Source organism: Gekko japonicus, unplaced genomic scaffold, assembly GCF_001447785.1.
Source record: "Gekko japonicus isolate JY-2015 unplaced genomic scaffold, Gekko_japonicus_V1.1 scaffold12, whole genome shotgun sequence".
Lineage (NCBI taxonomy): Eukaryota > Metazoa > Chordata > Lepidosauria > Squamata > Gekkonidae > Gekko > Gekko japonicus.
Window position 1 is genome coordinate 1,390,609 of NW_015161947.1, and position 26,838 is coordinate 1,417,446.

Genomic DNA, 26,838 nt, shown 5'->3' on the forward strand with positions numbered 1-26,838 from the left:
CGGTACGCTATTGGCAACCAGTGCAGCGCTTTCAGCACAGGCTGGATGTGGTCTCATCTAGAGAGACCCATCAACAGCCTGGCTGCAGCATTCTGCACTAGTTGCAGCTTCCAAATTTGCAACAGAGGCAGCCCCATGTAGAGAGCATTACAGTAGTCTAGCCTCAAGGTGACCATCGCATGGATCACTGTGGCCAGGTCATCGCGGTCAAGGAAGGGGACCAACTGTCACACCAGCCGAAGATGGTAAAAGGCCGACTTGGCAGTGGCAGCTACCTGGGCCTCCATCATTAGCGAGGAGTCCAGGAGCACACCCAAGCTCCTAACCTCCGGCGCCGGCACCAATGGCGCCCTGTCGAAGGCCGGGAGAGGGAACCCCAATCCTGGACCGCTCCGGCGCAGACCCAGGACCTACATCTTTGAAGAAGAAGAGTTGGTTTTTATACCCTGCATTTCACTACCAGAGCGGCTTACAATCTCCTTCCCTTCCTCTCCTCACAACAGACACCCTGTGAGGTAGGTGAGTCTGAGAGAGCTCTGAGAGAGCTGTGACTGACCCAAGGTCATCCAGCTGGCTTCATGTGGAGGAGTGGGGAATCAAACCGAGTTCTCCAGATTACAGTTCACTGCTCTTAACCAGTACACCAAACTGGCTGCCCATGAGAGACACTGATTACCAAATTCTTGTCTTTGCTGGCTCACTCCACATGAAGTAAGCTTCCCAGTCTTTTGCATTTGAGATTTCACATGGTAGGCCTTAGGTCTACCTACATGTTTATTGGTGGGATCATTGAAATGTCTAACTGCAACCTCTGCTTCTTGGAAAGGGTTTAATAAAAAAACAATTAAGTACAATGGATAGGATATTCAGTTTGGTGCACGGAGATATGTGTTCATATACCAAGTCAACTATGAAGTCTGACCTGACTCACAGAGTTTTTGTGAGGATAATGTGTATAAAGAGCTACATATGCTATCCTGTGCTCCTTGGAAGAATGGGTGGTGGACTCAGTGTTCCCTCTAAGATGAGTTAGTGTGAGCTAGCTCACAGGTTGTAAGCCTCCAACTCACACATTTTTGTCTTCGCTCAGGAAGGAGGGCTCCAGAGCAAATTATATTTATGCAGTAGCCAAATCGCCCACTCACAACTTTAATGCCAGTAGCTCACAAAGTAGAATCTTTGCTCACAAGACTCTGCAGTTTAGAGGGAGCATTGGTGGTGGTGGAATAATATACTCTGCAATCCTAATCCAAATTATACCCTTCTAAGCCTGGCGTGATGTGGTCCATGGGGTCACGAAGAGTCGGACTCGACTGTGCAACTGAACAACAAAAACAAGCCCATTGACTTGAATGGACTTGGAATGGTGTAACCGTGCTTAAGACTGCACTGTTAGATCATATTCTGAAAAATATATTGGAAATATACCTCATATCCTTCATGTTGTCACACTTTAAGGGTGAACAGCAGCTTTTCCACGTGAGCTTTCAACATTCTTCTGCTTTTAAAAAATCTAATGTAGACTTCTCTTGATTGGTTTGGTTGCAAAGGAATACTGGCCTTGCATGGGCTGCTTGCAAGACTTCCAAATCTGGTTTTGTTGAGAGAATGGGCATGAACATATTAGTAGTGACACACCCCAAACTTTACTTGATTAAAAAGGAGTACCTGTATTTGGTATTAAACACCATAGGGGCTTGCTGCTGACTACTTTTGATTTGTGCAGTTGGGAGACAGCTTGACACTAAAATGACTGTGTATTTGGACTGGGGACCATAGTGGTCCACCACAAAAACACTGTGATGAGTAGGAGCCCCTTTTTCTCCCTGAAGGTATGACATCCAGCCCAAGAAATAATTGCCTTGCATTTCCCACCATTCAAAGGGATACACAACAAAATATTTTAATGCATGATAAGGCTAAGAGGATATATGTCTCACAAGCAAATGGCCATTGGAATTGTATGGGTGTGTATATAAAATGACATTTTAAAATCTAGCTAACTGAAGCAGATTTGGTGGGAGCTCTATTATTGGATTTGCTGTTGTGCTTGGCAGAACTCTGAAGAGAGGAATTCAGTAAGAAATGAAAGCTGGAAAAGATGACTATTAAAATGAACCATTCAGGGAATCCTCTTTGACCTCTTTGGTATTTAATGCTCTGCTTGTGGTTCAGCTATGCGAGCTCAAAACAGTACTTCCGCTACAGTCCTAAATTTTAATCTACATAAAATCACACCCCAAAGATTGTTAAATATGTGCTGTGCCATTTTCATGTTGCAGGTAGCCAAGGCACAGGACTGGATTTGTATACTGAGAAAGTGAGTTGACTGAATCACTACCAAGTTTGACACATGGGTGAAGTGTGTGATGGGTTTGCTATATACCCAGCTGGTCACCCAACCTGTGTTTATCATCCACTGCAAAGTGGCCAGAAGTGGCCTGAATGCTCGCAGGTTGAATGTGGATTGAATGATGAGTTGAGCTTGTGGTGAGGCAAGCATACAGTGGCTTCACTATTAATCAAATTCTATGAGGGCGCCATCAGTCCATATTCTCACAATTTCAGTTGATACTTGAGGTAAATGTTTACCTTTACTGGCTCATGGATTGAGGTGACCATTAGATAAAGAGCTGCAGATGCTCCTTTGCTAGGCTACTGGGGCTTTTGGGGGCTTGAGTATATAGTTACTACAATGATCAAAGCAAAATTTCAGTTCCTTGAGTTTGGGGCATTCCTCAGTGATGCAGTTCTACCATTCACCTTCATTTTTGAGGATAAGAAAGGTAAAACTTTATTACACAGAGCTTGAAAAGGAATGCTAAAACCCAAGGCTGACTTTTGCATATTTTTATATATTTATTTTATTTTATTTATTTGTTCATTACCTGACCACAGTGTCAAGTGATGACTTTCATGCATGAATAAATTGCCACAGGCAGCAGTTTTATACCTATTTGCACCATCTCAAATGTGAGTCTTTTCTATTAGGTCAGATCTCACATTCTGCTGCAAATCATCATGGTGAATAATTAATTGATTTGTGGAGGGGCTGTGGCTCTGTGGTATAGTATCTACTTGTCATGCAGAAGGGTCCAGTTCCAATCCTCAGCATCTCAATTTTTTTAAAAAAGGAACAAGTGGCAAGTGACATGATCAGTCTCTACATAAGACCTTGGAGGGCCGCTGCCAACCTGTGTAGACAGTACTGAGCTTGACAGAACAAGGATGTGACTCAGTATAAGGCAGCTTCAGGTGTTCAAAAGACATGGCCCTTAGATTGTGTTTTCTTCCGTGCTGCCTCTCCATGTTAGCAAGAAATAATAAGAGCTGTACCATATGTAGAAGAAAGAAGACAGTAAAGTACACAGCCAGTAGTTCACTCTGGTATAGGGTGAACAGATGGAGGACGAGAAGGAGAAGAGGAACTGGATTTATACTCCACCCTTCACTTGGAGTCTCAGAGCAGCTTACAGTCTCCTCCCCTTCCTCTCCCCACAACAGATACCCTGTGAGGTAGGTGGGGCTGAGGGAGCTCTTTCAAGAACCGTGACTGACCCAAGGTCACCCAGCTGGCTTCATGGGGAGGAGTGGGGAATCAAACCCAGTTCTCCAGATTAAAGTCCACCACTCTTAACCACTACATCAAATTGGCTATAGCTTTGCACTATTTGAAATATATTTGAGAAATATATTTTTTGCTCTAGCTTTGCACTATTTGAAATATATTTGAAGATAAATATATTTGAAGAATATATTTTGATCACTTCCTGTAACATTCTTAAAGTCAAAATTAGATTCTTGACAAGTAGTCAGCACAGCCAAAGCTACCAGTTTTGTTGTTAAGATGACATGGGATAGCTCCTTAAGTAGTTGAATACGTTCTGCAAAATGATTGCTTGACTAGATTAGGGCTTAGTGGGAGTGAAACTAACTGTGGGAAAGTCAACTAACTGAAGAATGTGTTCCCTGCTCTCCTTGTATTTGGAGATGTTGGGATGATGTAAAAATACAATAGCAAATAAAAATAATAACCCTTACTGCTAGGGAGTCAACTTCCTTGCTGTCGGAGATAAAGTGGATGAGATCACAATGTACTTTTAGTATCTTCTAAAACCTAAATAAAGGTCAGCGAATAGCAGAGGCCGCCAGCGTTGCCTGATATAAGAATATTTTCATGGGTGAAGTGGCAACATTTTTTTAAAAAAAGAAAGACAAATGAAATTCAGTTATTCAAGAAGGGCTCCCCAAGCTCCCTAAAGAAAAACTAGACTATTAAAATAGCAGTAACTCTACCTGGGAAGAAGAGAGGAAGCCACAAGATGAGGAGAAAAACTACTTGAAAGCTTCTAAAAACACAATGGCACAAGTGGTGGATTTTGCAACAGGGGCCAATGTCTCCATTCTTTCTCTGAACTTTCCCCTGGAATTCTCTGCAAATTTTAATGGTGAATGAATACTCTCTTAATGGTTTCTGGCTCTTTGAGTAGGTGATGGATGTTGGCTATTTGTCATCTACATTTGATATCATATTATTTTGGAGATGGCTTCATGCACTGATCAGTATTTAACAATGTGTTGGAGACCATATTCAACACCTGACACACTGTAGAAACCATTCTCTCACAGGATCCAGTATGCAGAAATCAATATTTGTCATAGGATATGCAGTAGCAACACACATTTAACTTACTTGCAGTATAATGTAATTTGTTTTATGTTATCATTCAGTCTATCTAAACAGGTGAATTTTGGACTTTGCTGTCAAACTGTGATTTTAAAATTTGATTACCAAGTTATCAAATTGGGGTCAAATTTGCCCAAATTTCAAAATTTGACAGATTTAGAAAATTGGTGAGATTTGATTCCAGTTCCATAACATTCATGCTCATAAATAAGTCACAAGGAAATGGTTGGGATTATGGGCTGACCCCAACTTGAAGAGAGGTTCAAGTCAGGAATTCCCATGGCCATTTCTTGTCTGACAATTCTCTGACTGTTTTCTATGACATTTCCCCTATTACATTATATAACCCCCTGTTTAATTTATTTTTTATTTGTCTATTAATGTCTTTACAGATGATATTTCCATAAAAGTTTTGTAGTGTAAGGTAGTTATTCTAAGGAAGCAGATTTCAGTCTTGACTCTTTGTTATTAAAAACGCTGACATTTTAATCCTCACTGTATATTTTAAAGCATCTTGCTGTCAAACCCTAAGCATTATGAAAAGTATCATGCTGGGGCAGGCGTGAAGTAACGTCTCTTTCCTGAACATTGGCACATATATTTTACAGGCCTCTTTAGCAGGAGGTTCTACCTGGTCATGAACACTCTACCCTTTCTTCTTCCCCTGGGACTTGAATGTTTATATATAAGCCTAGTGACAAGGCAATAGATCATATATATTTTTTCCTCCTACTTCTTTAACACTAGTAGGATCATCTTGGTGGTGTGCATGTCTGTCTCCTTTTTATGTATATCCCAAAGCTGATTTGCATGCTGGCTCTGGAGCTGCCACATAACTAGTATGGGTTGTAGTAATTTTATGAACCACTTCTTTGCTTCATTTGTTTCATAGTGAATGACTCCGTGAAGCAGCAGTACCGTGATAACATCCACTGGATTGAAGAAGCCAGGAGGCATAATTTGGTATGTGTACCATGAAGCTTAGAGATCCTGGGCTAGATAATATACCTTCCAGATCAAGATATGGGTAATATGGATTCCCTTATCGCCAGTTTGTCTTTAACAATGATAAATTCAGTTCCCAAATTTGTTTTTGTCTGTTTTTTAGTGACAGCTTGCCTATCAAATTTATTTAGTTCACTTCATTTATAGTCCATTTTATTGTAGATGGTTCTCCACAGCCACTCATCAAAATTTTAAGAAGCTGTCTGCTATTGCTTGTGTAATTGTGGATCACATAGAACTCTGATTCCTTTGAGAGCCAGTTTGGTGTAGTTGTTAGAAGCACAAACGTTAATCTGGGAGAACCGGGTTTGATTCCCTGCTCCTCCACATGCAGCTGCTGGTGTGACCTTGGGCAAGCCACAGTTCTCTCAGAGCTGTTTTCTCAACAGAAGTTCTCAAAGAGTTCTCTCAGCCCCACCTACCTCACAGGGTATCTATTGTGGGGAAAAGAAGGGAAGGAGATTGTAAACTGCTTTGAGACTCTGAGTGAAGGGCGGGGTATGAATCCAATCTCTTCTCCTTCATCTAATTGACCTTGATTGAAACACTAATCATTAAAAATAGTGCTTCAGATGAATAATATGTAATTATGTAATAATCCACCAACCTAGCAGATTTGGACAAAACCAGTTTTACAAATACCATATTCTATTTCCATCCATGCATAGAAGCCATGCATAGAAGCGAAAAATTTAGCAAGGATTGGAGCTATGAATAGGCAAGACAGATCTTTCTACAAACCTGAAAATGGCCTCAGGTTTGCAGAAAAATGTGAAATCTTAAAAAAAAAAACACTGGGTGGCTTGGTGTAGTGGTTAAGAGTGACGGACTGTAATCTGGAGAACTAGGTTTGATTCACCACTCCTCCACATGAAGCCAGCTGGGTGACCTTGGGTCAGTCACAGTTCTCTCAGAGCTCTCTCAGCCCAAGGTACCTCACAGGGTATATGATGTGGGGAGAGGAAGGGAAGGTGATTGTAAACTGCCCTGAGACTTCTTCGGGTAGTGAAGAGTGGGTTATAAAACCACCTCCTTCTCCTCCTTCTAAAGGAGTCCTGCAACTTTAAGCAACTGATTCCCTCAGTGGCTGTTGTTAGGCAAACACATTATTCCAGGCTGGATTTCTGTGAATCAAAATGCAGTAGGAGTGGGTAGGGTCATTTCCAGGCCTGTTTTTGGCCTTTGAGGGAAGACTCATTTGGGTCTGGCCTGATGACAGTTGCCAGATCCAGGTTGGGAAATTTCTGGAGATTTTGGGGTAGAGTCTGTTGATGGAAGGGTTTGGGCAGGGGAGAGGCCTCAGCCAAATATAATGCCATAGAGTCCACCCTCCAAAGCAGTAATTTTCTCAAGAGGGACAGATCTCTGTCGTCTGGAATTCACTTATAATTCTGGGATATCTCCAGCTCCCACCTGGAGGCTGGCAACCCTAGGCCTGGGAGCACCCTCTGGGTGTCTTGATACCACCCAACTTGCATGACTCAACTAGGCCTAGCTATTTGCTATGGTTTAACAACAGTCACCCTGTAAAATCCAGTTGGGTGTTGCAGTTACAGTTTCAGAGTAGAGTCTGGGAAACCCAGGTTCGAATCCCCATCTTGCTGTGGAAACTTACTGCGTGACTTTGTACCAGTCTCATACTTTCAGCCTAACCTACCTCATGGGGTTATTGTGCAGATAAAAAGGTAAAGAGGAAAATAATGTAAGCTGCTTTGATCCCCACTGTGGAGAAAGGTGGGGTGTAAATGGCATAAATAAATAATGCATATAGCTGAAGATGGGAGGCAGATAAAAGTCAGCACCACACAACTGTGCCAGTTTTCCTAGGCACAGGCTGCCTGGGGGAGGGAAAGCTTAAGACAGGGGAGCAGATAAAGATAGTTTGGCTTTTGGGTGGGTAGGAGATAGGGTTGCCAACTCCAGGTTAGGAAATTCCTAGAGATTTGGGGGGGGGGGAACCTGGAGATGGGGGGGTTTGAGGAGAGGAGGGACCTCAGAGGGGTATAAATACCATTGACCTCCAATGCATCCATTTCCTCCAGGGGAATGAGGGTTGCCAGCATCTCCATGAGGGCTGGAAATTACCCAGAATTACAGCTGCTCTCCAGATGACGGAGATCAGTTCTAGGGTTGCCAGGTCCCCTCGCCACACCAGCAGGGGGATTTGGGGGGCATTCTGTGATGTTCCCCGACGCAATGATGTCACCCGGAAATGATGTCATAGAATCGGTGACATCGCACAGGTTGGGTTTAGGCCAAATTTACCATAGAATTTTGCCCTCAAACCAGAGCATCCCCGTGTGACATCCCTGATTTGATGACATCACTCCTGAGGCCACTTCCTTCCCCAAACCTCCCCCTCCCAATGATCTACCCCGAAATCTCCCAGAATTTCCTGGAGCTGGCAACCCTAAGGGGGAACAGATCTCTGTAGCTGGGAGATCTGTTGTGATTCCAGGAGATCTCTGGGCCCTACCTGGGGGTTGGCAACCCTAGAAGGAGAGAAGGAAGCAGGAAAAAGAGGCTATGGGGGTTTTCAGGAAAGGGAAAGAGGAAATAGCAGGAGGATGAGATGCTTCCTGCAAGTCCTTGCAGGTTCCCACTTGTCAGATCAAATACTGCACACAGAAAGCATTACAGAAATTTGGCATTCTTTACAATCATAGTTCATTTCTAGTTTCCATTAATAATTCCAGTCCTATGCTTCATATCTGACAAGGAGGAAACTTAATATTGGATTGTGGGTCTCAAGTTGTTGATATTCTGGCTTGTGGCAGCTAATCACAAAATAATTAACTTTCATTGTGTAAGTATAGATAACAACATTTGTTGTTGTTGTTGTTCAGTCGCACAGTCGAGTCCAACTCTTCGCGACCCCATGGACCAGATCACGGCAGGCCTTCCTGTCTTTAAAGAAGACAGATTTGGCTATAGCCATATCTGGGCCATGGGGATAAACCAAGACATTTTATTGTGGCAATGTTTCTACTTTCTAGGTTGTAGGTTCCCAAGCCAGGATTTTATATTCTGATCAGAATGGCCGTGTAGCTATTGCAGTAGCTATTAACCAAGGCATTGCTGAAGGAAGGATCAAGGTACAGACTGTGTTTTTTTAACTCAGTGTAACCTGATAATTTTGATTTAAGATTGGTCTGGAAGAAAAAGAGCAGTAGGGTCTAGCCACCTACTGGGAATATTAATATCATATTGACAGGATCAAAATTCCGATGGAGAATATGGGGCAAAGTCTTTTCATATAAAATACGAATTGTTTGAAGTCAATAAATCTGTAGTAAATTAACAAGAGTAGTAGTTTAAAATGAGTTCAGCTTTAACTACATATTGTGCTGAATCTTTGTAGGTGTGGCATTTTATAAGATTCCTGAACTCTACTCTTTTTTCTGTCCCATCTGGAATGATCCATTGTAGCATTTTCATAAATTTTCATTCGTGGATATGCTTTCTTTGTACTCATCGAGGAGGGTAACAAAAGTGGTTTTTCTGCTTTAGGTACAAACACTGGGAAGCCATCATAGTTAACAGTGTTCTGTACTGGGCATAGCATTCCTGGGCATGAACTAGGAATCTTGTAGGATTTAGCCTAGCGGGCAAATATGGTCTGGATCAGCTGTTTCCAATTTTTTGGTACAGTGGCCCACAAGTCCCAATTTACTTGGTATAGTGACCCATCCAGGGCTGGCCCATGTTTTTTTGGCACCCTAGGCAAACGATAATCATGGTGCTCATCTAGTTCAGCTTTCCATTATCTACAGCAGCTAACCAGACATTTTTGAGAAACTAATAGACATTGCCCCCACTATGAACCTGGAGTGTGTGGCATTCTAATATACACAGCTTTTGCATATGAAGATTACATTCCAGCCTTTGACCACCCTCTCCTTCTCTATTACTCCCCCTCCCCTAAGATTCTAAGAAACTCACTCTAGTAACCACCAGAACACATTTTGCTTGATCAACATGCATATGCAGTAAAGGGGGGGGGGGTACCAACTAATGTATCAAAGATACTTTTTCCAGGGTCAGATCTTGGTTTCCATAATCCAAAAGACAGCAATAGAAAAAGGATGGGCAGACATTAGGGAGGACTGACCCATGACCTACTCTTGGGTCCCAACCTACAGGCTGAGAAACACTGGTCTGGGTTGACTGCAAGCCTCAGAACCCCCTTTTGGTACACAAAGGAACAGGCGTGTACAACATCAGAACCTGTGACTGATAGGCAATATAAAGCTGGTCTTGGTGTAAATGCTGGGAGCCTGGGCCACACTATTCTCCTCTCTAAAGGTGTGCTCTCTATCAGAGGCTGGAGCTTCAGCCGCTGGCTTTTGTGGCCTGGAAAAAGTCAAGCCAGCGGCTGAAGCTCCAGCCTCTGATAGAGAGCACACCTTTAGAGAGAATAGTGTGGCCCTGATATTCCAGAGCATGTATTGAAGACTGGCAATAATGCCAAACTCCATAATGGCTTCTGAGCACATGAGTTTTTCAGTAAAAGATATTACCAAAGCTAACATATGCCTTGGGATAGCACTTATGCCCATCAAAATACCAGGCATCTTTCAGTACCATAACTGAATAATCATAACATACATAGTAAAGACTCAACCCGGTAAGTCTTGACTGAGCCATGTCTGGTTTATGTTACTCTGAAAATGTTTATCATCATATTTTAAATACCATTGATCTTTTTTGGAGCTTGCAAAGAGCCCATAATTATAAAATAGTTTTATGAAACAATCATAGCCTAAGAGAGGAAAATTCTCCAGGGCTCTGAAGTGCAAGGTCAAACTCCCATACCCTTTAGTGTATATTGTGTCTCTTTTTAAAATGTTATCAAAATCTTGTTTTGGCCACTGCCATCCTTGTAGTGGATACAAATAGACCGCAGGCTTTGCTAGAAGCACAAAACAGGATCAAACTCTATATCCTATCAGCTCAAGGGCAAACTAGATGTGATAATGGGTTGGGAGGTCTGTGAATAGATCTTTCTCTCTTTAATAGAGAATATCTGCTTCCCACCATAGTCTATCCCATTTTGCGTAGAGATGGGCCTGCCTTTATTGAGAGACCATGTAATTATTTTAATTGGGTAGTTAATATAAAATTAAGTGGTTAATGAAAACTCTGTATTGGCTGACGTCTGTAAAAAAGGGTCCATACATTTTACCATAATTTGGCATAACCTTCACATGAAAAATCCCAATCTTTTCTCCTTTAAAAAACAACAGGGGCCTGTTGTCCTTAGTCGAGATCACCATGATGTAAGTGGGACAGACAGCCCTTACAGAGAGACGTCAAATATCTATGATGGATCAGCACTTTGTGCAGGTCAGCTGTTACGTTCAATAAGTTCAGTCAAGGTTGCCAGCTCTGGGTTGGGAAATACCTGAAGATTTGGGGGATGGAGCCTGGGGAAGATGGGGTATGGGGAGGGGAGGGCCTTCAGCAGGGTACAATGCCATAGAGTCCACCCTCCAAAGCAGCCATTTTCTCCAGGGGAACTGATCTTAGTTTTCTGGAGATCAGCTGTGATCGTGGGAAATCTCCAAAAATTTTCTACAGTTCCTAGAGGAAGCCATCCCCTTAAACCAGATGTATTCTTCCAGAGCTAGTCCAAAAACTGGTTCACCCCCATGTTGTTATGTGTATGTGGTGTCCCACAGAGAAAGGGAGAAGAGAGGAGGAAGTGGGGTGATGGCAGCTGTGGAGACTGTTGTGTGGGATTGACGTTCTTCTAAGCAGGACTCAGAAGAAAGGATGCAGCAGGGGTGGAGGACGAGGAAAGCCCGGTCTAGGCAAGGAGAGTGAGGGAGAAGAGAGTGAAGGTGGTAGATAAAGAGAGAAAGGTAAGGAGGAAAGTTTCATATGTTGCCTGATCTTGTAACATGAGCAGGATCAAGCTACATATGAAACTCTCCTACTCCTTGGAGAATGGCTCATAAGAACATAAGCCAATGTTGGATCAGGCCAATGGCCCATCTAGTCCAACACTCTGTCACACAGCGGCCTAAAATACTAGAAGCCCTCCCACTGTTGCCCCCCCCAGCACCAAGAACACAGTGCATCACTTGCCCCAGCCTGAGTGTTCCTATCTATACCTTGTCGCTAATAGACACTGATGGACCTCTGCTCCATATGCTTATCTAATTCCTTCTTGAAGCTGTCCATGCTTGTAGCCACCACCACCTTCTGTGGCAGTGAATTCCACGTGTTAATCACTCTTTGGGTGAAGAAGTACTTTCTTTTATCTGTTCTAACCCGACTGCTTAGCAATTTCATTGAGTGCCCACGAGTTCTTGTATTGTGAGAAAGGGAGAAAGTAGACGGAAAGAATAAATGCTTCCCCTGTCAGAGTGGCAAAGTTGTGTTAGGCTGCATGCAGACGGACATTATTTGAATGGCAGACCCATTCTGGAAGTGCACTAATCATGTAGTGATGAATGATTTCTGTCCAGTGTTGAACAGTGGAAAAAAATGTTCTGCAAGTTTGCAGTAGAAGCTAGCTGTGCACAGCAGAGAGTGTCACAAACTGATCTCATACCCAGAGAAGTTCTGCACCTTTAAAAAAAAATAATAAAAAAGAGCACTTAGTTGAATAAATCTATATGTTGCATTTTAAAATTTGAAAAAAGCACATTACATGTTGGGAGGGCAAGACTGATGACTGACTCTGGATTGGATATATGAATATGTACATTGGTATTTTGCATACCAAAGCTGGGAGCAAGCTGCATGGGGGAAATATTTACTACTCTTTTAAGACAAATGGGGTTGCACACTCCAGGTTGGGAAATACAATAATCAGATAGTTCAGCTTTAATTGGCTGGATTTTAAATAAGGTGTGGTTTCCATGTTTTTCCCCCTTTCTACAAACCTAAAAATGCATGTACATCAGCTGTTTATTTCCTTTCCTCCCCTGCAGATATGGCTGTTCAGAATTTTGTAGGAGATGCGTTTAGAGGGGCTACCTGGGTTGCCTTACACAATGGTGGTGGTGTTGGCTGGTAAGGAGAACTTGACTTTGAAATAAGATATTGTCTGGTGAAAGCTGGGTGAGTAAAAGAGGTAAAGAAAGACACAGCAATACAAGGCTATGATGAATTAATTTCCCTCAGCTTGATTCGGAATTGGCTTAGCATTTCTGAACTTTTTCAGTGAGCGTCTAGAAAAAAGTGACTGTTTTCGAAGGGTTGTCTCCCAACTCATAATGTTCACACCTGAGTGCAGTAGTGCTTTGTTGATGTTACTTTGTTTCACCTGCCTCGTACACACCCATAACACCCAGAGCAGAGTTTGGAAACTGACCCTTCCCTCCCACCAAGCACACCCAGGAACAGAAGAGGGCTTTAAGATCTGGATGGAAAACAACAACTACTACATAAAACATTTGCAGGAAACAATTAACCCAAATACCAGAGTTTGGAAATAAGCTGCTAACATGAAACAGTTTTTCTACACTCACCTCAAAAGCATCTAGCTTTGTTAATTAATCAATGAATGAATGAATTACGTGTTTAAAATATGTTGCTTGGCTTTTTGACCTTAGTTCTTACCACAATTATTTAAAACAATATCACCATGAAAGTAAACAGTTCTGAAACTCACATTAAAAAAAGGGAAAACCTATAAGCCCATACAACAGCATCAAATGGAAGTTAACTAAATAATTAAAAGCCATCAGAGAGGGTGCCAAGCAAACAAATAAGGGCAGGGGGTTCCACAGATTGGTAACTGCCACCAAAATACTCTGTGATTCTCATGATTTCACATCACATCAGCCAGTGGTTCATTCAGAGTAAGAGTGGTCTGCTGAATGCTGATCATACACGTACGGAATCTTTTTTTAACATTCTGACCAGAGAAGAGTTTATCAGGGGTCATTTCCCAAGTTGTCATACAACGGAGTGTTACAAGCTGGAAAACAATTATATGTCAAGCCTGGTAATTCTCAGTTCCAGTGACATCACTGCTAAAAGGCAACGATTGGCAAGTATGTTTGCATGGGGAATTCCAGAGCTTCTGTTTCACTCTTTACTCATTATCTATGGGGATATTGTCTAACGTAAACTTCACTGAAATTAATGGGAAATGAGTAATGCCAGTTTTCTTGTGCCATAATCATGTAAGGATTGTGGTGCCTATTTTCAGCTCAGGCCCCACCTGCATTGGTCATCTGGGTATTCAAGGAACTGGGTGAAGAGGTGCACATGTGACATAAAGCTTGTGGTTCTGGGATGCCCACAATGCTGAAAGTGGATTGCAAATGCTGCTGGTGCTCTTGGAATGTTTTATTAGTTCTCTAACTGAATTCAGTGGTGACGATGGGTGAAATGCTTTCCCAGCTCTCCATGATGCTTTCCTAGAACTTCATACCAGTTCATTTCTGCCTGCTTTCACCACTAAAGTACAGGGGCACATCTGACAGTCTCCTATGTAAACAACAACAGCTATTCAGGACAATCCTGAGTGTTTTTCAGAACAGGGATGGCCATACCTCATGTTAATGATTTTTAGCCAGACTGTATGTTGATGGATTTTCCACTGCTGCTTGCTTTACCATTGCTTACTAATAGCATTGAATTGCTGAGAGAGAGCGTGATTGATGGATTGCCAGAGTATTGCTGCTGCTACTTTGCAATATTGAAGCTGCCCCCCCCACCCCTGAATTCTTCAAGAGAGAATGCTGTCTCTAGCCTGGAAGTTGCAAGGGTCAGACTCATCTAAAATTTCCTGTCACGTTCCACTTTATCAAACTGAAAGACTGGGAAGTGAGTGTCAGACTGATCCCTGGGGACCCTATTAACAGCCCCATGACATTCCATTTGTGAAAATCATCTGTTGGATATAGCTTGTGATGTAATAGTGATGTGAGGGGTCCTGGGCTGAACAAAGATGCCATGCTCCTTACACAGGGAAAAACATGCTGGCCCAGAAAAATCTGACCCATGTGGCACCTTCTTTGCTTGCTTGCTTGCCAGTTGTGCACTAAAGAGACAGCACTTAGCTTTTGTCCAATAACTCTGCAAATCCTTGTCAATGACAATCATATGATGTCCCATAAGAGATGGATGGTAAGACTGAGGAGGGAAGAATAGTTGTGGGGGGACTGCTGTGCTGCTTCTTGCACACACAACACAAGCCCAAGAACTCTAGTTAGATGATCTTCTAGTGCAAAAGAATGGGAACCCATAGCCTCCTAATACTTACAATAAAACACAGTATGAGCACTCCCATGGAATGGGGGAGGGATGAGATAGCCTTGCTGGCATTTGTGACTTAAAATACAACTAGATGAGTGATCCTGGCCTGTGTGTAGTTCTGTAGACTATATAGAAACTCCGCCACTGAAGAATTTCCCTTTGAAAGAACAGATTCATAAATCAGCATGGAAGAATTGGGGTTGTGTTGCTTATCACTAGTTGTATCACAAAACCTTATCCAGTAGGTGTTCATAACACTGGTGCTGTCACATCTCATAAAAATAATCACAACAGCAATCAAACATAAAGGTGGGCAGCGATGTTGGTCTGAAGCAATAGAACAAATTTAGAGGTCAGTGGCACCTTTAAGACCAACAAAGTTTTATTCAAGGTGTGAGCTTTCATTAATTAAAGGTGCCGTTGGACTCTTTGTTCAACAGCAATCAAAGTTCTACTAAGGAAATGAACAGCAAACCCAAAAACAAAAACAAAAATTGCTCAGGAAATCTGATATTCTTGCAAAAGAAGCACAGGCTTGATGCAAGATGTGTGGATTGTAGGTACAAACAGGGGTCATTTCGTAGAAAAAGAGCTAGGGGAACTCATTAGCATAACTCATTAACATATGCCACACCCCCTGACATCACCGGAAGTGTGTCATAAGGCCACACCCCCTGATATCACCGAAAATGTGTCATAAGGCCACACCCCCCGCCCCCAACGGTCCCGGCCGCCACCGCTGGCCTTGCAGCTCCACTGCCGAGCCCCATTAGGGGCCCGGCGGTGGACCTGCAAGGCCGGCGGGAGTGCAAGGAAGCCCCGCAAAGGCCCTCCCTGGCCCCAGGCAGGAAGGCAGGGGGAAGCAACTTACCCTCCCTCTTCTCCTGCCTCCTCCTGGCTGAATGAGGGCCGGAAGCGGGGCGGCCGGAAGCAGGGGGCGGGGCTTCGTCATGTGCCCCACCCCCCGTACCTCACCCGGGGGAACTGCGTTCCCCCGCGTTCCCCCCCGAAATGACCTCTGGGTACAAATGAGTTACAAATACACATTGGTTGTACAAAAAAAGAAAAGAATGATAATTCAGAAAAGCCTGTCTGACACGTGTGGCTTTCTTTGGCCTTGGCCACTTCTGGGAAACTAAGACAATTTATTGTGTGGTTTAAAGGGGCTTTGCTGGAGTTTTTAAAACTCGTTCCTTGACTGAGGTCCAGTGTTGTATGATTCTCTTTCATTAATATCCAGATGTTTTTAAAGACTCAAATGTCTTATGGTGAGTGGCCATAGCATGATTTGGAAGCCTCATTTTTCTAAACAAAAGCAAAATGATTGGAGATTTTTTAAAAAAATAATCCTACACCCAACACCATGTTTATATGTGTATGCACTCAGAATGTGAGTGGATGGAATGTATTTAGATGTCCTTCAAGCTACATTTAAAAACTGTGACCTTCAGACCCCAATATAAGGGGCCCTTATACTAAAATGCAGCAACAGATTGCTGATGCAAAACAGGTCAAGTGCCAGCCATCACCCCCCTATCCCCAATTAGCTCTGGCATTTTTTCCCCAGAAAGCAGCAAAATTGGGACTTGATGAAACAAATCTCTTTTAATTGGGCACTGAACTTACAACAGTTCTTAGGGCATGAGAGCCTTCTAGTGTCTAGTTCAGGCAGAGAACCTCTTTTATTCTGTCTCATCACTGCAGTACCTGACTGTGCATTGGATTCTTCAGTCCACTCTGCTTGTTTGATTTAGTTGTGCAGGTTGAAAGGAATAACTGCAAACTATTTTCACTTAGCTCCCTATAGTGACAGTGGGTTGTTGTGAAGAAAATATGGGGTACGCACAGGTATGCTGCTCTTCTTCATGAATGCAAATGTAATAAATAAATAAACTGAAGAACCCAGCTTTGTTTTGGAGGCTCAAAGTGCAACTGCTGCAATTACAAAGCGAGCTACAGAGCTGATGCAGCTCCCACAATCATGGTTCAAAGCATCATTTGGTTTGCACTGCAGCAAAAGTGGTTTGCAACATGTTTAGTTCTGCCCAGAAACAATAGATCATGTGGGCAGTTCTTAATATCTTAGCTATGTAATTCAAGGCATGATGTTACACAGGATATCTCATACGTTCTTATTCCTGTTTTCTACTAACTAGTAAGTGCATACATTCCTACTTACATTTATAGGTCTCCCATCTGGACTGTCGGCAATGCAAATGAGAAGGGATGAGGGTATGCTAAATTTTGTGATTTATGGAGATCAGATGCATCCGATCCCTAAAAATGTCCCCCCCAAAATTCACTTTTAACTTTCAGTTTTTCAGTTTCCTAGTATCCATCCCTCATTGTTAAACTTCCGGTATATTAGAAAATGATAGCAAAGTTACTAATATGCACAGTGATGTGTTTACTTGGATTTTATCTGTCAGCTTTTCCTATGATAGTTTTATTTGGTTAAGAATTTTGGAAGATTTTAATTAATCTTTCCAGTGATCAAAGAAATTATCTTTTCTATGTATTTATTTATAGGATTGATCATCACAAAGCCCAAACAGAGATAGATATAATTTACTCATATGAATTTGTATCACATTTACTGTTATTTAGACCATATGTGGAGTTACAGTAACATTGGGTGTAACCACTGTTACAGCAACTCCATTCTTAAGTCCTGTTTATTAGCAGGAGGCCAAAGTGACTTGCAGCAACAAACAGACAGAGTCAATTTACCGACTGAAGCACACAGTCAACAGTGTGATGTCTTGATTGCAAGAGGGGCCTGGAGTTCTTTGATCACCTTGAAGGGAGACATCTGGAAATTATAGGAGGTAGTTTAGGTCAAAATGCCACATGTTTCTTTAATTATCTGAATATATGACCCAGTGCTAATGAGGGCAGAGCGCTCTCCTATAAAAGTGAGAAGACTTGTTGGAAAACGCAACTTAACAAACATGACTAGCTGTAGATTTAATTTATGATCATTTTTAGGTGTCTTGGGGAAGGCAAATCTGGATCTCACTGATTTTGGATTTGTTGGTTTGACTTTTGAAGGCAAAACTTAACCACTGATTTTGTTCAAGAATCACATGGAGATATCTGGAGTGTAGAATTAAGAGAGGGAACTTGGGTAAGGAAAAGGAAATCTTTCAAATTCTCTTAAGAACTAGGTTTTATTACTATCAGGCTAGCCCAGCTGGAAATACTGACATGGTTCCTGACAATATTTTCCTGGTAATATTAGTTAGGTCTCTGTCTACCATTCAGTAACATTTCGTTCACTGAAAGCTTTTATACTTCAGTGAGATTTAAGCAAACAGATTTCCTCTGTTTTGTACCCCCTGTGGATAATACAAGTTCAATGGAATCTGATTGGTCATGATTTCCACCAAAGTTGAATTGCAATTCCACGTGTTCCAAGGTTCAGTCCCCGCCACCTCTTGTTAAAAGGATCTCAGGCTTGGATGCTTGAGCCCTCCTTCTGCTTGTGCTGTGTCCCTTTCTGTTGCAGGGGTGTCTCTCCACTGCAGAGCATGTTCCTCTGGCACTGGGCACTTCCATTCTTGCAAGGCATGTATCTTTCAGGATGGTGGAAAGTGCCTAGTACCAGAGGAATGCACTCTGCAGTGGAAGACCACTCCCACAACAGATGGGATGCAGTACAAGTGGAAGAAGGCTTGAGATCCAAACCTCAGACAGTAAAGTTTAAAGAGCCCCTGCTGTTCAGAGTATACAGTACTGGATTACATGGGCCCTTTGATCCCAGGGCCATGTAATCCAGTAATATATTCAATTTTGGGAAGATATTAAGAATTCCTTATGTTTGAGCTCTTGACCGTAGTACTACAACTCCCAAGGTTCTAGGGAAGCCAGGTGTCCTGTTCTGTGGGAGAGCCCACTGCTCTTTAGCCATACAGCAGGGGTACACTGCAGGGGGAAACTGGGGGTGACTGGTGTCACCAGAAATGTCATGACATCTTTTCCAGTGTGATGGTTAAACCTTAGAGTTTTGGGCGAGTGCTAGAGCATCACCAGTGATGTGATGATGTCACTTCTGGGTCATGCTAGAAGTGACATCACTGCATAGCTGATGATATTATGATGTTGCTGATGAGGCCTCCCAGTGTGTTTCCCGCCAGTTGTCAGCTACAGGCTGGCAACCCTGTAAGTCTGTGGTTTAGAAACTGGGCAAAATTGTTTTAAATTTGCCAGTGTAATAGATGCATCCTTGATGAGCACTGTGTGTCTATTTGTGCAGAACTTTCGAAGAATGTTAACTGCTGCTAATATGCAGTTTATTTATTTATTAGCTTTATACCCCGCCCTTCCCGCTGAAGCAGGCTCAGGGCGGCTTACATAAAATTTTGAAACAATTTAGAACCACATAAAATCTAAAAAGGCCATAAAACAGCTAGAGAAAGGCCAGTTTCTTGACACCTTTGATATGAAATGTTAAGTTATTATAGTTGTCCTGCTCCTGGGGTTGCGGGCCGGAGAAACGGGCTCCCGCCGACCCCGCCGACCCCCACGAGTCCAAACCCCCTTACCTTGCCACCGGGGCAGGGACCGGCCCCTCCAAGACGGGAGGCGAGCGAGACAGGACCCCACGGCGAGTGGCTCCCCGGCCGAGCCAGGAGGCAAGACCGGGGACCGTGGGGCAGCGGCAGCCACAGTGAGGAGGATGGGGCAGGAGGGCCCAGAGCTTGGGCCGGGAGCCGGGAGCTGGGGAGCGGTGCCGGCGGCGTGGCCCAGAGGCCGCCAGAACCGCCACCGGCATACGGGAAACAAACGGGGATACGCCCTCTCAGCGTGACGGCAAATAAAGAGGGGCAGGGCTTAGACCCCGGGGCGGAAGGGAGGTCCTGGGAGCGGGGACGGGAACATAAAAGGCGGCAAGGGGAAGGGGCCAGGGAGGAGGAGCACGCTGGGACTAGGAGTGGGCAAGAGAGAGAGAGAATGGAAGGAGGAGAGAGAGAAACTTCATGAACGGGTTGCAGCGTGCTGGCAGAGGGACGCTAGGGGTGCACTTAACCCCGTCCCCTGCCCATCTGAGGTCCCTCCACCCCTCCCCTTTATTGCTCTCACCCCTCACCTGGACCGCCTGTCCGCCCTCCTAACACGGCCCCAGGGGGCGCTACCTCGCAGACCCAGGAGACGCCTGACAGTAGTTATAGTAATTTGTGCTGCCTGCAAGAGAGAATTGTGAAGCATACAGAAGAGCTGGAGATGTTCTTTTTTGTAGGGTTACCATTCCCCCATTGGTGCCGGGGAAACCCCCGATTTCTGGGGTTTCAGCCCACCGCCGGCCACCCCCAAGTAGGGGCATCATTGTGCAACGTCCCCAACATGATGATGTCACACAGAAGTGATGTCATCATGCCGGGGACGATTTGGTATTTGGGCAAACTCTATGGTTTTGAGGTTGAAAAAACCCATAGAGTTTGCCCAATGAAGTGTAGCGGGTTAGATGCATGTAAAAACCACAGAGATGGATGTAGTGATCAGCATGGTTTTCTAGTACACAACAAAAGGCAACAACTACTGGCCGGCTGGCCAACTATATACACACCTGGGGACATCCCCCTAGGTCCCGTCGGTGGGTTCTAATCTCTCGCCACGGTTCTATTGGTCCCCAAGTGGAGAGACTAGGAGCCTAGTCCCCATTGTTCCTACAGAGTCAAGCTTGGGAGTATTCGCTGGCCCCTGGTGGCAGTCAGCGGACATAACACCCAAATACCAGAGCGTCCCTGTGTGCAACGTCCCCGCCCACTCCTGGAACAGCCCCCAAAGTCCCCCACTCCAGGCAAGGTAAGACCTGGCAACCCTACTTTTTTGACATGTCTATATATGTCAGCCTTCCTCAAATGGAATATGTTGCTTGTGCAGGAGGAAGACATGAATTTCCTGTTCGGGTGGGTGAGGCTATCAAAGGAACAAGCTAAGAGTTGAAAAAGATCAGGAATCCAATACTTTGTAGTCTAGACCTGTAGGTAAGCTCTTAAGCCACCTTGAGGAACAGATGCTTATCTCCTTGTATATTATGGTTTCCCCAGCTGTTCTGCCAAAAGGAAGTCATTTATTGGGCATTCCTTGGTAAGTAAACCTCAAAATCTGAATTCCCTGTTCAGGTTTTTGATCTGATTTTTTTTAAAATAGAAAAATTCTAAGAGGATTAGTCTATCAACAGCTGGAAGAAAACAGAAACCTCATATTCAATAGCAGTATACCTCTGGATACAGGTGCTGAAAGCAAGGTCCAAGGGAAGGCCAGCACCTTCATGCCTTGTTTTTGAGACTAAGGGCGATTTCTCACTAGAGCTGCCTCGCAGAACAGCCGCCGTTTGCCTCGACACAAACATGTGAATTTTACACCCAAGGCTGCGGGGCTGCATTTGACCCGCGGCTTCGCCCAATTTCCTCCGCAGTTTCATGATCCTCAAAAACCAGGATCACGAAACTGCGGAGGAAATCGGGCGAAGTTGTGAGTCAAAATGCAGCCCTGCAGCTTCAGGTGTGAAATTGACATGTTTGCGTCGAGGCAAACGGCGGCTGTTCTGCGAGGCAGCTCTAGTGAGAAATCGCCCTCAGTATGGTAGAGTGTCAGACTACCATTGCCTTCAGTTTTCCACTCTGCCGCAAAGCCTGCTGAGTGCCCTTAGGACAGTCATTGGCTGAGGACAGACTGGCAGTATGAAGCGCGAGGGAGGCAGGGCAAAAAGACCCGGACCAAGTTGTGCCGGGGATTCCCAGTTGAACTGCACCTACTGATGCAGGAGCATACCGGGGAGGAGTCGCAAGGGAGTGTTCGCACTGTTGGCCCACCCCTGGCGGAGGTGTGGCTGTAAGCGGCTGTTTTTCACTCCGGCGACACGTGCTTATGCACATAGGCGCAGCAATGCAGCTTGTTTGCAGCTTTTAGCATGCACACTTCCGGGAAGCGGGATCAACGCGCCCTCCAGGGTTTGCTACGGCTTTCACCTGGTACTTTTTTAACGCGGTAGGGAATCATCATAGGATGGGTTGAGTACGGCTGGGGAACACCTGACAGCTGTGGCTGTGTGAACTGGCCCCTTTAATCCGTTTGTGAAACGTGCCTATATTGGGCCAAACTGCCAGTCTGAACTCAGCCATTCTCTCAGATTAACCTGCCTCAGAGGATAAAATGGGGAAGGGAGGCCCAATTTAGCTTGGCTATGTATATGTTCCTGTGATTTGACAAAAAGACAGTGTGAAAACAGAGCCTTCAAATCCAAAGCCACATTTTTGGGCAACAGTCCCATGGAAAATATGTGGTCTAATTTTTTAAAAACTCGCTCTCCTCTGATCCAGTGATGTATAATCTGGAGTGTCAATTAAGATTCCAATGCAACTGAATTCCAAGCTGCAGTGTAATAAACTTAAATAACCATAGCCTGACCTTTAAGAGTCCCAGTCACTTTAGCCACTTAATCACCAGGCATGCTGGCATTTACATTATTTGTTTAAGCAAGTGCTTTTTGGAGCATCTTGTACTCAGGAGAATTACAGTAGGCTCAGTTGTTGGCATCAGCCCTTGGGTAAGATCTGAGGTTGCTGTCTGGGCAGTGTGGGAAAGTGCAAGTGGGTGGCTCCGTATCCCACGCTAGGTTTTCTGGCATATGGGGTATGTAAAAAAAATAATTAAGTTGGACTTGAATTGTTTGAAAAGCTGCTTTAGTGTCAGAAAAACTGAATCTAGTTGTCAGTTCACTAGCCATTTCTGTGGGGTTCAAATGAAAATGCTTTTTCGGGTACAACCTTCCCTCCATCCAAATGGGTTACAATTCTAAAGGGTTGCACCCCAAATTTCAGGCAGATGGGGGAAGGTGTCCCTGTTCTACAGGCAATTAAACTCTCATTTGGAGAGCTGGCAAGGAGAGGCTCTGGATGGGCTTTTCTCACCTATGCTGGGAGCCTTAAGCAGGAAGGCAGCTACTTTAAATACAAATTGGGCCCTTGGACATGGGAATTAAACTATGCTTCCCTAAACTTACCTTGCTGCATTCCAATACTTTTACCATTGTTTTTCCTGGGTTTACTTTGATTGGAAATCAATCTGGCTGTGGGAAAAATATGGAAAACACTGGAGTAAGATGCAGGATTTGGCAGGCTTTAGTTCCATAGCATATGGGTTTTGCTTAAAAATAGACCATGTAATCTCCCACTTTATTTACACATAAATAGGAGGAAGTGCCTGATTTTTGCCACTTCCAAGGCTAATTGTGCCCCCCATGAAATTACAGACATTGAGTGATCTCAGGTTCTGAATCAGCAGTTCACAGTGAGGTTATCTGATACATTATCTGATCTTTCTTTCCTCATCACGATCTCTTGCATCTCATATGGTTTGCTCTCTCTCTGTGTGTGTATGTGTACCACTGGTGAGGTAAACCTTAGCTTCTGCTGCTAACTAACCTGGCAGGTGGGTTCCTATCACTGGGTTTCTGATTCTGTCTCCCTCTGCCTGCCTGCCAGCTAGTACAAGCAAAGTATTTTCCTCTGGTCCTTGCAAGCATGCATGTTGGCTGGCACTGTTTATCAATAAAAGATGGCGGTGAGGGCTTCCAGTTTTGGTGACTCGCAGGCGGGTGTGTTCCATCACAGCTCTGATGTGAGTGCCCTGCAAACATGCCAATGGGGGGGTCCAAGTTGATCTTGGACCCCCCAGACCCCTTGTAGGGGGGGGTCTCAGCCTGAGGTGCAAGAGGTGCCTCTCCCAAGGCAGAAGCCAAAGGATTGAGGCACCTTTTTGCCCCAATAGGCCCCCACAGCACAGAGCCAGTATGGCACTTAGAGGCGCACACTGGACAGAGGATCCCGAGAAACGATCCTCTCTACATGCCAAGCGAACACAAGTACAAACGTGAGTGAAGCCATGATCCAGCAAACAATCAATAAATTGCTACTAGTAAAACCGCCCCAAAGCCCCAAACAAGCGGAAGGGGGAGGGGAATGCCCGATCCTGAAATGACTGAGTTTAAAGCGGGAGGCTGAAAGAGCGGCTCGAAGGAAGTGGATTATGATGAAGTGTGTGACGGACCAGCAAAAAAGCAATAAATTTCAGACTTATGGAGAACTTTTAAACTCTCCTCTTGTGTAAACAATGACGCAGCGAGCAGAAAAAATGGCATTGAAAGCGAAACTTATAATATGAACTGCCAGCACAGCATCACCGGCTACCAGACCGGAAGTAAACACAGACTTTCCCAAACTGATTGCTGTAGCTTTGTGCCCACTACTGGATCAGATGACCAACTTTAACGTCAAGCAGGATACGTTGCAAAAGGAACTCAAAAAAATTTCAGTGAGAAAGAAATAAAGCGGATGTTCCTGAAGCAACAACAGAAAGTGGATGGACCCGAGAAAGTGGAGGAGAACAAAGAAGACGACGAAGACGACGAAGACGACGAAGACGACGAAGATGAAGAAGAAGAAGAAGAAGAGATAGATGTGGAAGGCTGTGATACCATCTCGAAGAGTCTGGCAAAACTTTTTGATCCTGAAGCAGAACTAGGGGCTGTTGCCCCTAAACCATTTAAAAACTAATTTGAACTTTGATAAGAGGAAAGGAAATTGCAAAACAGATTAACTCTGATAGCCTGTTTATTTTTAATGCATAACTTTAATTCTATGATATTTACACCTTAGTAAAGAGATTGTGATTGCTTGCTTTTTTGCATTAGTGATCTTCATGTTTTATTACTAAGATAACAGAGATATATCAACAACCTTATATTTCTGTATTATGGATCCTTGTTACTCTTTATTTTAGGTTGTTCCATTACCCTGACCCTGTAGTTTTGTAGACTAGAAAATAAAAAATTTAAAAGACAAATAAAAGATGGAGGCATGTTGTGTCTTTATCTCTCTAACTCACTTTCTAGTGGGTACAAACAAAGCTTTCCGCTTACCTGCACAATGGTGTGACTCAGGATTGCACTGTAACTGTCAGATCAGGAAGCTTTCAACTGCTCCCAAATGTTGGAAATAGTTTTGGTCAGATTAACTTTTACTGTATTTCTGAATGGGATGTTGGTCAGGTCAGATTGTGATTAGTAAATTTCCACCTGTACACACCTATTGTAAATTCCTAACTGCCTGTCTTTTAAATAAAGTGACTATGGATTAGTCATGTCTAATTACAGCAATTTTAAAATTTATATCTTCATTTTCTTCAAGTTTGCATATGATGAGACTGTGATTTCAAGAAGAAAATTAGGAATGCAATTTTTTAATTATTATTTTACAGGGGAGAAGTGATAAATGGAGGATTCGGCCTTGTTCTAGATGGCTCAACACAGGCAGAAGAACGTGCTAAAATGATGCTGAGCTGGGATGTTTCCAATGGAGTAAGCAAATCTACTTCATCTGCTTATCTTGAAATGTTTTCATATCAGGCAGGTAGGTAGGTAAGTAGATAGGGAGCAAAGCTGGATTCTACAGTGAAGAGCAGAGGTAAGGAAAATGTCACTTAATTACAGGCAACATCTATTAAAATAATGGGGAAGCAATATCATATCTTACATCCTAACCATGTTTTCTGCTTGTGGGAGGCACTTCTGCCATTGGGAAAGGGGGGATTCTTTTACTGATTTTGATGCGTATTGCAGGATCTCATTTTACCCCATGCTGTACTTGAGGGTCCCCTGTCTCCCAGGGCTTGGGGGGGGGGCAAGGCACTCTTCAGTGTAAATGTGTGTTGGGTGGTGGGTGGGAAACCTTGCTTTCTTTTACATCTCTCCATTCATACGTGATAGGAACTATGCCCGTATTATTCAGCTCCCCACCTCCAGAACTCCTGGTTTTTGCAAGCCCCTCTTAATTTTGAAATCACACAAGGGATTTGCAGAACTATAGTTCATGTAACCTGTTATTTATTTCTGGGTTTACTTAAAAATTGTGTTTTCACATTTTCCTCCCTTTCTATGTTGGTAATGCCAACAAAAATAGTATTCCAAAAGAGACACAAGTGAGAAGACTGGATTTCTTCCCATTTATCTGAGTTCTCCCAAATGAAGGCTTTCTCTGTGGGTGTGTGTGGGGGTGTCATCTAAAGGATTCTGCCTCTTCATTTTCCCATGAGGATTCTGCTGCCTTAATTGTTGTAGTCAAAGGGATTGCTCCACATATACTCCCTTCAGCTTAATAGATGTCGGTAAGTGGTATGGGAGTCTCAATCTCTAGGCTTAACCCATGGAGTAAGACCCTTAGTAACACTCATTGAGAGAATTAAAAAAATCAAGATATAAAAATTTGGAATTAGAACCATTGGGTTAGCTGCATTTTCCTAAATGACATGCATTAATTCATGGAGGAGGGGGAAAAGAAATAAACATATTTGCTCACTTTAAACCCAATTTCTTCTTCTTCTTCTATATGGACAGGTTACTAGACAATGTTGTCTACCTTACATATTTTCCTTCCTGCATCTCAGCTTTGCTTTATCCCAACCCCATACAGTATGTAGGTCTGACTCTCTCTGCCTTTTGTCAGATATCTATTTCCGCAAGCACTGAACAAATATTTTAGAAACCAACACACATTTTTTTAAAAAAATTTAAGTTCTAAGGTGAAAGACTTAGACACTGAAAAATCAAAGAGTTAAAAAAACAGGAACAACCCATTTAGTTAGATGTGTTTTCCTAAAACAACTGTTGTGTAGCTGGGAGAGAAAAAATGCAAAGAAATACAGTTGCTAATTTATCTTTTTGTTTTTTTGCTCATATGGACAGGTTGCAAGACGGTGTTGGTCAGGCAATGATAATGCATATGAAACCATCTGCCAAGCTATGGACAAAGACAAAAAACTGAAGGTGACCCTTCCGCATAAGGTGGTGGATGATAACATCCTTAAACAGGCCCTGTTAACCTTACACTAAATTCCTTTATTTTGCCATTGCACCATGCTTTAAA

At 43.4% G+C, this 26,838-nt stretch overlaps 1 protein-coding gene across 1 annotated transcript in view; it reads left to right on the forward strand.

Moving 5' to 3' along the window:
- UROC1 (urocanate hydratase 1) overlaps positions 1 to 26,838 on the forward strand; it is a 68,364-nt gene extending 41,526 nt beyond the window's left edge. Inside the window, exons 15-20 of the mRNA XM_015429374.1 lie at positions 5,580 to 5,650; positions 8,689 to 8,787; positions 10,939 to 11,038; positions 12,634 to 12,715; positions 25,175 to 25,274; positions 26,658 to 26,838. Coding sequence (XP_015284860.1) covers positions 5,580 to 5,650; positions 8,689 to 8,787; positions 10,939 to 11,038; positions 12,634 to 12,715; positions 25,175 to 25,274; positions 26,658 to 26,804 — 599 coding nt within the window. The 3' untranslated portion in view covers positions 26,805 to 26,838. The remainder of the gene's footprint in view (positions 1 to 5,579; positions 5,651 to 8,688; positions 8,788 to 10,938; positions 11,039 to 12,633; positions 12,716 to 25,174; positions 25,275 to 26,657) is intronic.